Source organism: Chiloscyllium plagiosum, unplaced genomic scaffold (genome assembly GCF_037043375.1).
Source record: "Chiloscyllium plagiosum isolate Xiang-an unplaced genomic scaffold, Cpla_swu_hap1 HiC_scaffold_6, whole genome shotgun sequence".
Taxonomy (NCBI): domain Eukaryota; kingdom Metazoa; phylum Chordata; class Chondrichthyes; order Orectolobiformes; family Hemiscylliidae; genus Chiloscyllium; species Chiloscyllium plagiosum.
The window spans coordinates 1605508-1619116 of NW_028270144.1; the positions used below are offsets into that span (position 1 = coordinate 1605508).

At 41.8% G+C, this 13609-nt stretch overlaps 1 protein-coding gene across 2 annotated transcripts in view; it reads right to left on the reverse strand.

Moving 5' to 3' along the window:
- Positions 1 to 13239, reverse strand: part of LOC122553908 (short transient receptor potential channel 6-like) — a 138569-nt gene extending 125330 nt beyond the window's left edge. For both annotated transcript variants that reach the window (XM_043698415.2, XM_043698412.2), the window contains exon 1: positions 12829 to 13239. In XM_043698415.2, coding sequence (XP_043554350.2) covers positions 12829 to 12959 — 131 coding nt within the window. In that variant the 5' untranslated portion in view covers positions 12960 to 13239. The remainder of the gene's footprint in view (positions 1 to 12828) is intronic.
- Between the last annotated feature and the right edge of the window lie 370 nt (positions 13240 to 13609).

Here is a 13609-nt window from a genome sequence, read left to right on the forward strand (position 1 = left end):
TGCTGACAGACCTCAACAAATTCAACAGCTCCAGGGGATCTATGTGCACAAATGGTACAATCTTCTCCATAGTTAACTGTCTCAAAGGCACTTCACTCCCCTCTCAATCCCAAGGTTTCTGGGAACCACACCCTCAGGGTTACCTCAGCTCTCAGCATATCCTGGCTATCCAAAAGAAATGCCCTAAACAGACATGCTTTGACTTGATTTCATCTCAATACTCTAGGGATTTCATTCTATCTCATTTCAATGGAGGAGGCTGGTGAAATGGCCAGCTGCCCCCAAGGATATGTGCATCTCCAATTCCACCCCCTTCCCCCCACCCCCCCCCCCCCCCCCCCTTCCTCCTCCCCAGTAAAATGAGAGAGAGACCAGGTTCAGGGTGGGTTTTGAGATTCTAGATTTCACCACTATAGAGAAGGTCTCGGACCTGGTAAAAATCAGGACAATCGAACACAGAAGACAATGCAGCAGAAAACCAAGGGGCCACTTTTAATATCTGAATTATCAAGAACACCTTGAGATATGCAGCCCAAAACAAAGCCCACTGAGAAAAGTGACCTTAAAGTGGTATCAGATACTTCAGGCAGTAGAAACAATAAATCCACACATTACTTTCAAGTAAATTACAAGAATAGGACAAAGTGACAAATTTTAATCAGTAAAACTTACATTTACGGCTGATAATGAAAAATGTGTCTTCATCCAATGCAATAAATCATTCTGTTATGTGATGATGTAAATGTGTAATTAGTCAGCTGTCCTATTACATCTCTCACAATTTTTATTTTCAAGATTTCCTTTAACTTAAAGACCTACAACAGCCATAAAGGACAATTCCAACAATACGTGTTTGGGTAGCATCAATTCCTTGATCTTTTCAGGAGTTTAATTGCTTTTGTTATTCCTAATAACTTCATCGCTGTGTGAAGTTTATTTAAGCACATGGTTTACAAACTCCCTTGTCCTTCCAGAATTTGGGCATTCTCCTCAAACATTGTTGACCTGACATTGAGGATTAATGATGAACTAACAAACTGGGTCTGGTAGACAGACTTCCGAATATCATGAACCTCTCCCAGTCATTGTGGTCTGTTTATGACTGATATTTATCTGTCTTCCGATACATCTGAGTGTCATATTTCTCTCGGGACCTGTATTCATCCTGTGGATATATTAGTAGGCAGTGTGTTTAGATAGTGATGTTTGAAAATGCGACAGAGACTATTCAAATGTTTCACTCCTTCCTCTCTCATTATGACTTCAGCAGCAGCATCTTTCATAAAGACTCATTCAAAGTGCTCAGTGAGTAGCTGAGGCATGCCCCCAACATGATGTGCAAATCCTCTGATGGTCACTTGTTGGTTACATGCTTCCTGCTATTACCTTCTGCTACATCAACTGCCAACTGAAAACCTCTAGATTCTATTTGTTATTAGTTGCAGGTCTCTTCTCACTCTCTTTGTTTCACTTATTTCCTTTTCCACTTTCCCTGTGAATATGTTTTTTTTTTCAATCTGGATGTCACTTACATTATTAATCTGACATCTATTGTGTATGTCTGTTAACTGTTGCATCTTACTGTCCTTTCTGCCATCAGCCAGAAAGCTTCTGCTTTTCTTGTCCCACTTTTCTCACTCATCTGTACCTTCTCTGTACTCGAACTAAAACCTCTTTAAAGGCAATTCAGAGTTCAGCCTTGCCTCCAATTTTTGACTTGGATTTCCCAGAGTTAAATCTCTTCTCAACCTCCTGAAATTGGTTCTCCTCCAGTTGAGTGTTTTCATTCTAGAATGTTCTTTTCCATAGCTAACCTAAACCCCAGTATGCTACAATCACTCGTGTTCTTAATGAACCTTTGTGCCAATTGGTGTATACTATGTATTTCAATTCTCAGAAACATTACAAACAAATTAATTTCCTAATTGAAATAGATGGATGGGAAGATGGTAGTTTTTAAATTTTGATCAGGCTTCATGATGAATACTTCACGCCTGCCAACTGACATCCGCAAAAGGACAAGAATCGTGTTCTAGCTACAACTCTATACAGAAGTATGGTGGCCTTTGAGGATAGTTAAAGATTTATGAAGAAAGGATTTGCAGTGATTATTAATATTTAGATACCGTATTTATGTAAAAACCTGCCTGAAATAGTTCTCCCTGCAATACTTTATTTCTGTTGATATTAAGGTTGATTTCCTACTGTTAGATGCCCCAAGGGTTTATCTGTTAAAGAATTCCAGTAAATGCAATTGAGAAATACCTAAAACAGGTAAAGTGTCTGTCAAAGATTGCCAGCTTACAAACTGCAAAGCTGCCCAAAAAAAGGGCATCATTACTTTTGACATTTAGCTTTATAAAACAGTGACTATGTACAGAATAACTCAATAACCTATATACATTTTCTCCCAGTGTGACACAGAACAAGGAATAAGAAATTCCAATTGTGTTTAGACTCATTCAAAAGCAGGATATTCCAGCTAAAACTAGAATGATAAAGATCTGATTCATCAGAAAAAGTACAAAGTTGGATGTGATGCTTCCCAACTAAATACTGTTTTTTTTGGCTATGGCAAGTAATTAAGCTGTGACAATTTGGGTGGAAAATGCTGTGTTTACACAAAGACATTGGTGAGACCAGTTTTGGATTATTGCATGCAGTAGGAAGGGCGTTGTTAAACTTGAAAAGGGTTCAGAAAAGATTTACATGGATATTGCCAGGGTTCGAGGATTTGAGCTATAGGGAGAGGCTGAACAGACTGGGGCTGCTTTCCCTGGAGTGTCAGAGGCTGAGGGGTGACCTTATAAAATCATGAGGGACATGGAAAGGGCAAATAGACAAGGTATTTTCGCTGGGGTGGGGGTGTCCAGAACTAGAGGGCATAGGTTAAGGGTGAGAGGGAGGAGATTTAAAAGGGACCTAAGGGGCAAATTTACATGCAAAGGGTGGTATGTGTATGGAATGAGCTGCCAGAGGAAGCGGTGAAGGCTAGTATAATTATAACATTTAAAAGACATCTGGATGGGTATATAAATAGGAAGGGTTTAGAGGGATATGGTCCAAGTGCTGGCAAATGGGACTAGATTAGTTTAGGATATCTGGTTGGCATGGATGAGTTGGAACAAAGGGTCAGTTTCCATGCTGTAGATCTCTGTGACTCTGTGACGGTATGACCAGTCATGTGGATGTTAATTTGGTGAAGCATTCTATGTAGGGGAGCAGGAAGGTATTTTGAGATTAGGGCAAACCAGGAGGAGGTTGTTCAGTGACATTATTTAAAAGATGTCATTATATTTTCTTTTCTTCCCCTGTCTGTTTCCTGTCCCAGGCAAACTGATTAAGAGTCTGGAGCTTTGTCAGGTTAAGGAGATGGCAGTAGTACAGGTTTAGTTGCAGCTACAGACAGAGTGGTTCTAATGAAGGATGGGGGATGATCCCGAATGCTGGAAACAGACTCGGCTCTGACTGTGTTCCTGCTTGCAGGGACAATGGTTCGCTGGTATTGGGAAATCCAGTGATGATTAGGGAGGGTCGGGGCAGGGTTAGAGGTGAGCAAACAGTTAATGCCAATTCTTGGACAGTCTGTTGTACTGAGAGAAAAGGTTCCTACCCTCTCCCTGAACATAAATACTGCTGGGAAAGGCATTAACAATACACTCAATATGTTCATGATTTGGAGATGCCGGTGTTGGACTGGGGTGTACAAGGTTAAAAATCACACAACACCAGGTTATAGTCCAACAGGTTTAATTGGAAGCACACTAGCTTTCGGAGTGACGCTCCATCAGGAGCCCTCCACTATCACCTGATGAAGGAGCGTCACTCCGAAAGCTAGTGTGCTTCCAATTAAACCTGTTGGACTATAACTTGGTGTGTGATTTTTAACTCAATATATTCAGTTCCTTTCACCGAGGTCTCGAAACCCAAATGATCAGAAAATAAATCGAATGCACTTGTGAAGTGCTAGCTCCATTATCATAATTAAATGGTCAGACAATGCCACGTGAACATATTGATCATCAATCCTCAGCTCAAACAGCAGATCAAAGACAGGCTGGCTTTCCATTAACCTGTGACCTCATACCTCTTACCCATTCCACCCATTTGTAAGAGTAACAATTCAGCCAGTTTGTCTCCCGTGGGATATGATGGTGTTTCAATTTAATCACAGTGGTACAAACAGATTACAAGTAAAATGCAATATACATTCGAGTCAATGATAAAATGCAATGGGAAACCTTTTCATATAATTTAAAACCTGCTCTTCAGACTACAGAAACACATCACCAGGCAACATCCAGTTGTTTGTTTCATTTCCATTTTTAACTAACTTGAAGTAGATCAGTGCAGTAAATCATCCTGTGATATCCAGCAGCTAAAACAAGCCTGTCCTAACGCACAGAAAACAATCACTCAATACAATGAATTGATTACTTGACTGAAGATTCCACTTTCAACTGACAGCACTTCAAACTATTCTTTTCAGAGAAATCATAAAATCCCTGCAACGTGGAAGCAAGCCATTTGGCCATTAGGTCCACACCAACCCTGGATTTGTTTAAAAATCCAGGCAATGATTTTCACTCAGCAGTTATTGTCTGTTTATTTGTGTTGTTGTTATTGTTTCCATATTATGGAATCTTTTTTTCTGTTTTTCCCTCTTTACAATTTTCTTCCTTTCTTCCCAGAAGGCTGGCACTTGTGTTCAGGATAACAGCGCCCAGTTTCCATTCCATACCTCACCCAGTCTCGCTGTCTGTCTCGATCTAGACTGCAAGTGTCAGTATTGGGGGCGGAATACCATAGCTAAGCCTGATCGTCACCTAACACAATGTCTTCACAAATAGGCATCAGAAGAGGGAACTTTGGCTGACCTTTGGTGCTAGAATCAGAAACAACCAGAACAATTAACACATACCGACTGTAGTTCAGACTGAAGACACTGACTGAGTCTGGAAAAGAAGCTTCTTGTTATGGGTCATCACACACAAGTGCTGCATTTCCCTCGTGCATAATGCACTTTCTTTGATCGTGTTTTCTTAGACAGATATTTTGAGTAACTCAGGAAAGGTTACCCTGTGCATTCTGGCCTTAAAAAGATCTTAAGTGTTTTGTCCCCAGGCAATTACTCTGTTGGACAATGTTCACTGCAAAGCTGATTTTTAAAATATCACCATTAAGCAGAAACATTTGTCTTAATAGTGTTTCTACTTCCGATTAAATTTAATCTCAACTCTAATCTCGAACCCTGTTTCTAGTTGGAGGCCTGTTTTAGGAGTAAAACACAAAGTCTTCAGTCACTGAAATCTGATTAGTTGAAACAAACCAGATATAAATTCATAATCCTGTTTAGAAACTTGTGACAACATGTAATAAATTATATACAATATAATATTTGCTTGAAATGTACTGACACAAAGGTGTGCACCAATGGTCAGTTTCATGTACCATTCAAACATCTGCTTATTTGGATTGTTCACTATTGGTAAGGCAGGTCATGTCTTGCCAGATGATGTAATTTTTTCTATAAAGTTATTCTCATTTAGCATTAATGTGTTTCATCAGTCTTCTCAGCAGAACTTCAAAGATAAGCAATCTAATCTAATCTAATATGCCTATTATTAAATATAAGAAGAGAGTTTTAGACAAGTCTGATAAGTTAGGAGGAGTAAGGTCAGGATCCATTCTGAGGTCTCCTCTAAATCGTGTTTTTTTTATTGTTAAAAATGTTGGCACGTAGCTAATATTTTGTCATAACATTAATGGGAAAAGCAGCCAAAAACAACCAGATAATCCAAAGTCTAAATATCATTGGGCTACAGTAAACCCATGAGCTTAGCCATTAAGGACATTGGTTAGGCCACTGTTGGAATATTGCGTGCAATTCTGGTCTCCTTCCTATCAGAAAGATGTTGTAAAACTTGAAAGAGTTCAGAGAAGATTTACAAAGGATGTTGCCAGGGTTGGAGGATTTGAGCTATGGGGAGAGGTTGAATAGGCTGGGGCTGTTTTCCCTGGAGCGTCAGAGGCTGAGGGGTGACCTTGTAGAGTTTAACAAAATCATGAGAGGCATGGATAGGATAAATAGACAAAGTCTTTTCCCTGGGGCCAGGGAGTCCAGAACTAGCGGGCATAGGTTTAAGGTGAGAGAGGAAAGATATAAAAGAGACCTAAGGGGCAACTTTTTCATGCAGAGGCTGGTACATGTATGGAATGAGCTGCCAGAGGAAGTGGTGGAAGCTGGTACAATTGCAACATTTAAGAGGCATTTGGATGGGTATATGAATAGGAAGGGTTTGGAGGGATATGAGCCAGGTGCTGGCAGGTGGGACTAGATTGGGTCTGTTTCCGTGCTGTACATCTCTGTGACTCTATGACTCTACAATTACTGTTACTTAATTTTGATCAATATTGATCATTGTGGATTAATTATTCTAACCAGAGTTGTGTAGTAATTGCATCTTGCATGTAAATGCTACTTGAACAAGATTTGCAACATATTGATTGCTTTGGAGCACAGCTGACTACTATGAATCAATAAAGGCAGCACGATGGCTCAATGGTTAGCACTGCTGCCTCATTGCACCAGGGACCTGGGTTCGATTCCAGCTTCGGGTAACTGTCTGTGTGGAGTCTGCACATGCTCCCCGTGTCTGTGTGGGTTTCCTCCGGGTGCTCTGGTTTCCTCCCACAATCCAAAGATATACAGGTCAGGTGAATTGGCCTTGGCAAATTGCCCATAGTGTTCAGAGATGTATAGGTTAGGTGCATTAGTCAGGGGTAAATATAGGGTAGGGGAATGGGTCTGAGGGGTTTACTCTTTGGAGGGCTCAGTGTGTACTCATTAGGCCAAAGGGCCTGTCTCCACTCAGTAGTGATTCTATGAAATATGAAAGTGCGATGGCTCAAGTGGATTGGTAGAGTTGCTGCAAGGAAATAATGCTAAAATGTTATTATATCACATTGCAATTGAATTAGGTTAAAGATTTTACCTTTTATTTAACTACTTTCAATAACAGCCAAGTAAAAGTTTTAAAGGACTATGTCTTCATTCATATTGTGAAATGGATTAGATTAAGATAATTCAGTAATGTGATGTTTACCATATTTCAGAATCTACTCTATACATGTCGAACAGCATCAGGGCAAGACTCTGGTGGTAAGAATGCATTGCTAGGAAAACGGTGTTCTGATCCCAGCTGATGTCCTTACCCGAAATATTCAATCCCAGACAAGAACCTGGCTTAATAGATCATATTTTGATTTACTTTAGCTTAAATGCAGTGATCTCTCACTGAAACATAAGCTGTTACTGACATTGTTTTAACAACAGTTTACTAAAAAAAGGGAGAAAGTAGAATGAACCAAACATTTACTGACAACATCAATTCAAAGGTGATTAAATACACAGCGTATAATCCTATTAATCCCAAAGTTGAAAAGTGTGGTGCTGAAAAAGCACAGCAGGTCAGGCAGCATCCAAGGAGCAGGAATGATGAAGGGCTTATGCCCAAAATGTCAACTCTCCTGCTCCTCAGAAGCTGCCTAACTTGCTTTTCCAGCCCACATTTTTCGACTCTGACTCTCCAGCATTTGCAGTCCTCACTTTCTCCTCGTCTCATTAATCCCAAAGCACTACTTATATAAAATTACAAAGAACCAACATTAGTATAGTATCCAAAACATAACTCCGGTACAGTACCCAAAACATCACTGTCCGTGTCTTATACCTCAGCAGGTTTACGTCACTTGTGACTTAAACTTTTGGATCATAATACAGGTAGCTCTGGGAAGAAACCATCATACACAGGCTTATAAGTACAGTTACATGTAACCACTTTGTGGTTTTCTCCTACGTTTCTGGGTTACTCTAAGGTGCCTTATGTTCACTCTATATCCTCTCCTTCTCAGGAACATGGTCACCAAAGCTATTTTATTACAAAGACTTCACAGGACTACACCACTCTAATTAAAAGCTGAAACCCAAAGCTCCTTTCTCAGCTGCGAATGTTTTTATTTAAGTGTAACGAGAACACGATCTGGAAGTGACTAACAAACCATGAAGCCAGATTATTTACTTTGCTGGATTGTAAATAAACAGAAATCTATTAGCATTACACAAACCTATAAATAGGTGCCACATTGGTTAGCACTGCTACCTCACAGCACCAGGGACCCGGGTTCAATTCCACCCTTTGGTGAGGGGTTTGCATGTCCTCACAGTGTATGTGTGGGTTTCCTCTGGTTGCTCCGGTTTCCTCCCACAGTCCAAAGATGTGCAGGTTAGCCATGGGAAATACAGGGATGGGTTAGGGGGCTGGGTCTGGGTGGGGTAGGCTGGGGTGGATTTGATGGACTGAATTGCCTGCTTCCATACTGTAGGGATTCTATGATTCAAATGTACACAGTGAAATAAGGACTTTTACTAGTCTCTGTCACACGTCCAGGAGATCCAGTGAGCTGGTAGACCTGATGGAAAGGAGGAGGAGCCATGTTTGCCGCATTCAAGAGACAAGGTCAACAGGAGGGCATGCCATGAAGCTAAGAGCTGGTTAGAACATCTTCTACAGCAGCAATATGTGGAGCTGCCTCTACCTCTACACACCTAAGTCAGCTACCTGGAGGAGGTGATAGAGAGCTTCTAGAGGACCATGGAAGAACTCCTCTGCCAAAATGACCATCAGAAAACAATCATTGTACTGAAGATCTCAATGGTCACCTTGGAGTGGCCAGATCAGGCGAGAAGAAAGTACACAGCATGGGAACTACACACCAACAGGGTTTGAATATTCTGGATGTTGTCATTGCATTTGACCTTGCAGCAATGAACAGCTTTGGCAATAAAATCTCACCACCTTATCAACCAAAACGGAGGCAGAGAGAGTCCCAAGTGGTAGACAAGTGATTGGAATTCTGTAACCAACAAGGTTATTCCTGGTGAAGAATGCACAGGCCAACATTAATTAGTGATCATGGGCCTGCTGCTCTTAGTCTTAATGGAGGCTAGACTTAAGGGAATAACAGAGATCCGGTGGTGGAGATTGCCCAAGGCACAGGAACAGATAGAAAAACAAATAAAGAAAAAGAGTAGATAAAGCTCTGGGAGCAATACACAATCAGATGTCCTCACTCCCAGATCCCAACATCAGGTAGAAGTATGCATCAGGAAAACAGGAAAGGAGGACCTCCTGAAAACAGGATGCCACTTTGTAGGAGAAGCAAAAGATGATTCTAGAAAATTCCAACATAATTATTTGAAATTTCTAGGTATAGTTTGCATATAAAAATCATTTTTACTAATGCATTTCCCCTTATTGAGATCTGACCAAGCAAGACTCAGTCTTACTACATTACATGGCAAGACATGTTCCTGTGTCACAATAAATATTTCTTCAACTTCGACACTCTTTCACTATCAAGTCAAAAATGGAGAAAGTGGATCAAGGAACACTTCATATTTAACCATAGTAAATGTAATTAGAATGGTGAAACAGCGAGTGACCTGGAGTTTAAAATCAGTGACCAGCAATAATTGAAATAAGTGGAAATGATTTTTCACTAGAATAATGGACATGAATATTTATTTGATGAAGAAAATCTGGTTAGAGTCAGAGTCTGGCCCAAAGCATCCTGTCAGACAAAACAGCCACCAAATATTCTAAACAAAACTAAAGGAACTGTGGCTGCTGGAAGTCAGAGAAAATAAAACAGGAATTGCTGGAAAAGCTCAGCAGGTCTGGCAGCATCTGTGGAGAGAAATCAGGGTTAACGTTTCAGGTCACTTAACCCAAACATTAACTCTGATTTCTCTCCACGGATGCTGCCAGACCTGCTGAATTTTTCCATCAATTCCTGTTTTGGTATCTAACTACTGTAATCCATTTTCCTGCACTTGGCATATAGTCATGTATGTCTTGGCATCACAAGTACACAGCTAAATAATTCTTAAATATTGAGGGTTTCTGTCTCTTCCATCCTCTACAGGCAGTAACTTCCAGACTGCCACCACGTTCTGAGTGAAAATGTTTTTTCTCACATTGATTTTAACTGGTAGAAGGTTGAGAGGCAATGTTCCCTGGTCATTGATGCCTCCATCAAAGTGGAAAGTTCCTTCCTGCCTATGCCCCTCTCTCCCTCCTCTGTTCTGCTCGAAGGAAAACAATCCCAGTTCCAGTCTCTCTTCATAGTTACAATTCACCAGCCCAAGCATTTTTCCAAGTGGCAGAGCAGATGGCTTCAGTTAGAGCTTGTCCTCTCTGCCCATTCTCTCTCTTTCCTTTTTGTGTTCCTCTTTCTTCACCCAGCCTCAGCGTGGACACAGTGAGCCATCCTCCCGGCCAGTCGTGGGAGTCTTTCAGTGGCCGGTGATGATCTCTCGGTCTGGCATCCCAAGGGACAGACAGCAGTGAGTGAGGCCAGCTGGGAATGTTCCAGAGACAGGAGATCATGGGAGGAAGCTTCCGCACCGATAGCATCACGGCCATATGAGGGGAGAGCGAGTGGTGAGGGTGGTCCCCTGGTATCTGCAGTAGCATCAAGAACAGTCTCCCGGAGAACAAGCTAAGCAGAGGAAATTGGGGCACCAACAAGCACTCAAAGACTGTTTAACTTATAACTTTATTTTTCTAATGTACATAAAGAAGGATTTTAGTGTTTACAATTACCTTATTTATTTACTTTACTACTTATTCAATGACAGACTGTAATGCTTAACATTTTAAACTTTGCTTCTTTTATTACTTTGTAACTGAGTTTTTTTTATTCTGCCCGGGGATCACCCAGTCGCTGGACATAACAGTACAGCCAGGAAGCTATTAAACTCTAGTCACGAGCAGCTAGGACCAACTTTCTGCAGGTCAAAAATCTAGAATGGTAACCTTTAGCATCGAGAGTCCTATAGCATGGAGGCAGACCCTTCGGCCCAAACTGGTCCATGCCGACCAAACTGTCCATCCACACTAGCCCCATTTCCCTGCCCTTGGCCCACATCCTTCTAACCCTTCCCTATCCACGTATTTGTCCAAATGCCTTTTAAATGTGGTTAATGTACCCGCCTCAATCACTTCTGCTGGCAGCTCATTCCATATGTGTACCACCCTCTGTGTAAAAAGATTACCCCTCAGGTTCCCTTCTGTTCTTTTCCCTCTGACCTTAAACTGATGCCCTCTAGTCCTCGATTCCCCAACCCTGGGAAAAAGACTAAGTGTGTTCACCCTATCCATGCCTCTCATGATCTTATACACCTCTATAAGATCCCCCCTCAGTCTCCTACACTCTAAAGAAAAAGTCCTAGCTTGTCCAACTTCTCCCTGTAACTCAGTCCATTGAAATAAGTGTCAAATGCAGAATAAGTTCAGAATAGAAGAACAGGATTCTATAATCCTTTCTGTAACTGACAAAAATAGCCTTCCTTCCAAAATAATCCAGATGATCTTCGTGAAACTATCAGCCACCTCCACCGTAAACTTTATCGACCAATCTGTTAAACTTCAAGGTGGAGGTGTCAGAAATAACAGACGTTTGGTGTTGAAGGTTCCCAGCGGCAAGTGACTGTCGCTGAGTTTAAACGAAGGTGAGGAGGTGCCGGGCTTGGGCTGGGTGGTGGGAGTACAAGGTCAGGACTGAGACAACTCCGAAAGCTGCGGATATCAAATAAACCTCGGGGGCTGCCTGACCTGCTGTGCTTTTGCAGCACCACTCTAATCTTGACTCAAATAAACCTGTTGGACTATGATTTGGAGATGCCGGTGTTGGACTGGAGTGTACAAAGTTAAAAATCACACAATATCAGGTTATAATCCAACAAGTTTAATTGGAAGCACACTAGCTTTCGGAGTGACGCTCCTTCATCAGGTGATTGTGGAGGGCTCGATCGTAACACAGAATTTAGAGCAAAAATTTGCAGTGTGATGTAACTGAAATTATACATTGAAAATTTGATTGTTAAGCCTTTCATCTGTTAGAATACAGTGATAGTTTCACTTCTTTCATGTGTAAATCACAAAACCCTTTTTTTTGAAAGTTGCATTCTCGGGTTAGCTGTTAACAATGGTGATAGCTAGACAATATGTTGAAGGTGTTAGCCCCCTGTGTTCTCTGTCTATGACCTGATGTTTAGGTCATCAGTGAGATATCTCACTTTTTAGATTAGAATCTATCTAAACAGACAATCAATTTTTTAATGTATAATTTCAGTTACATCACACTGCAAATTTTTGCTATAAATTCTGTGTTATGATCGAGCCCTCCACAATCACCTGATGAAGGAGCGTCGCTCCGAAAGCTAGTGTGCTTCCAATTAAACTTGTTGGACTATAACCTGGTGTAGGTTAAACAAAAAGATAGCGGCATGGAGAGAGAGAGAGAGTGTTTGTGAAACAGTGAACTCCGCGGGGGAAGGTGAACTCTGTAAATTCCGCTGTCTTTACGGATCTGTCAGTTCTCCAATATTTAAACGCGCTGTTACTGATATAACGGAGCCACATGCTCACCATACAGCAACATAAATATCAGTCAGTATTTCAAATACCGTCCATAGAAGTCACATTCTAAAGACAACCACAAAATCACTGACACCCCACAACAACAATGAGCAACTTTCCAGTGATTTCCTTAAGTATTAAATGTATGAGCGGATCCACACACAATTCCACCTTGAGTAGCACTGGGCAGCAGGGAGGTGTCATTGAGAGAACCGCTGGGGAGCTGTGCTGTGGGCTCTGCCTGACCCTGCTGTGCTTTTCCAGCACCACTCTAATCTCGAGCTGTGATTAGGGGAAATTTACAGTATTAGGGTAGGGGAGTGGGTCTGCGTGGGTTACTTACGAGCAGTAGTGCCCATACCCAGGGGTGTACGGTTCCCTGCTGCCGAGCCTCTTCATTGGGATAGAGCCTTCCTTTGCTGCTGTGGGCACGGAATTCCTCGCAGCCAGCTGCGTCTTCCCTTCACTCATCATCACTGCTCCACACTGCTCCCATTCCAATCACGGGATTGCCTGTAAACTGGGATACCAGGTCACTTCAGACCAAAAACCGCCTCCCTTCAAGTGACGCTTCCGATGCGTCAGGTTTACCACCTACTTCTCTGAGCGGCTGGAGCTGGAGGGACCAGGCGCTAGCCAAATTAAGTGACAGACAGTGTGGAGATCACAGCAACAGGGCAGCTCTGTGTGGATCGTCAGTGTTTAACAGGAGCCTACAGACAACAGAAATAAACCAGCCAGGTTCTTCATTAATTCTGCGGTCTTCATTAATCAAACATTTAACAAATTCATCTCTCCCGATCCTGATTCTCCGCGGAACTGTAAGGAGTATCAAACTGTAATATGGTAAATGTACACTACAGCACGGCATTTCCTTTGTATATTCCCATGCTACTGGAAACACCTCTGGTACAAATAGTTAGTGAACCCTGTGTCAGAGCTCGGCTCAGTGACAGGTCAAAGCTGTACACTCCCATCTTCTGCGTTTAACACGAATACTGAAACAGCTACTGGATGGAACAGACTCTCCCAGTGTTCCCACCAGCTCCTAAAAGGAAAGGTTAATCTTCTCGAAGTGCCCAGTGGCTAACCTTTCATTGCTGTCTCAGTATGCCGTCCAGCCA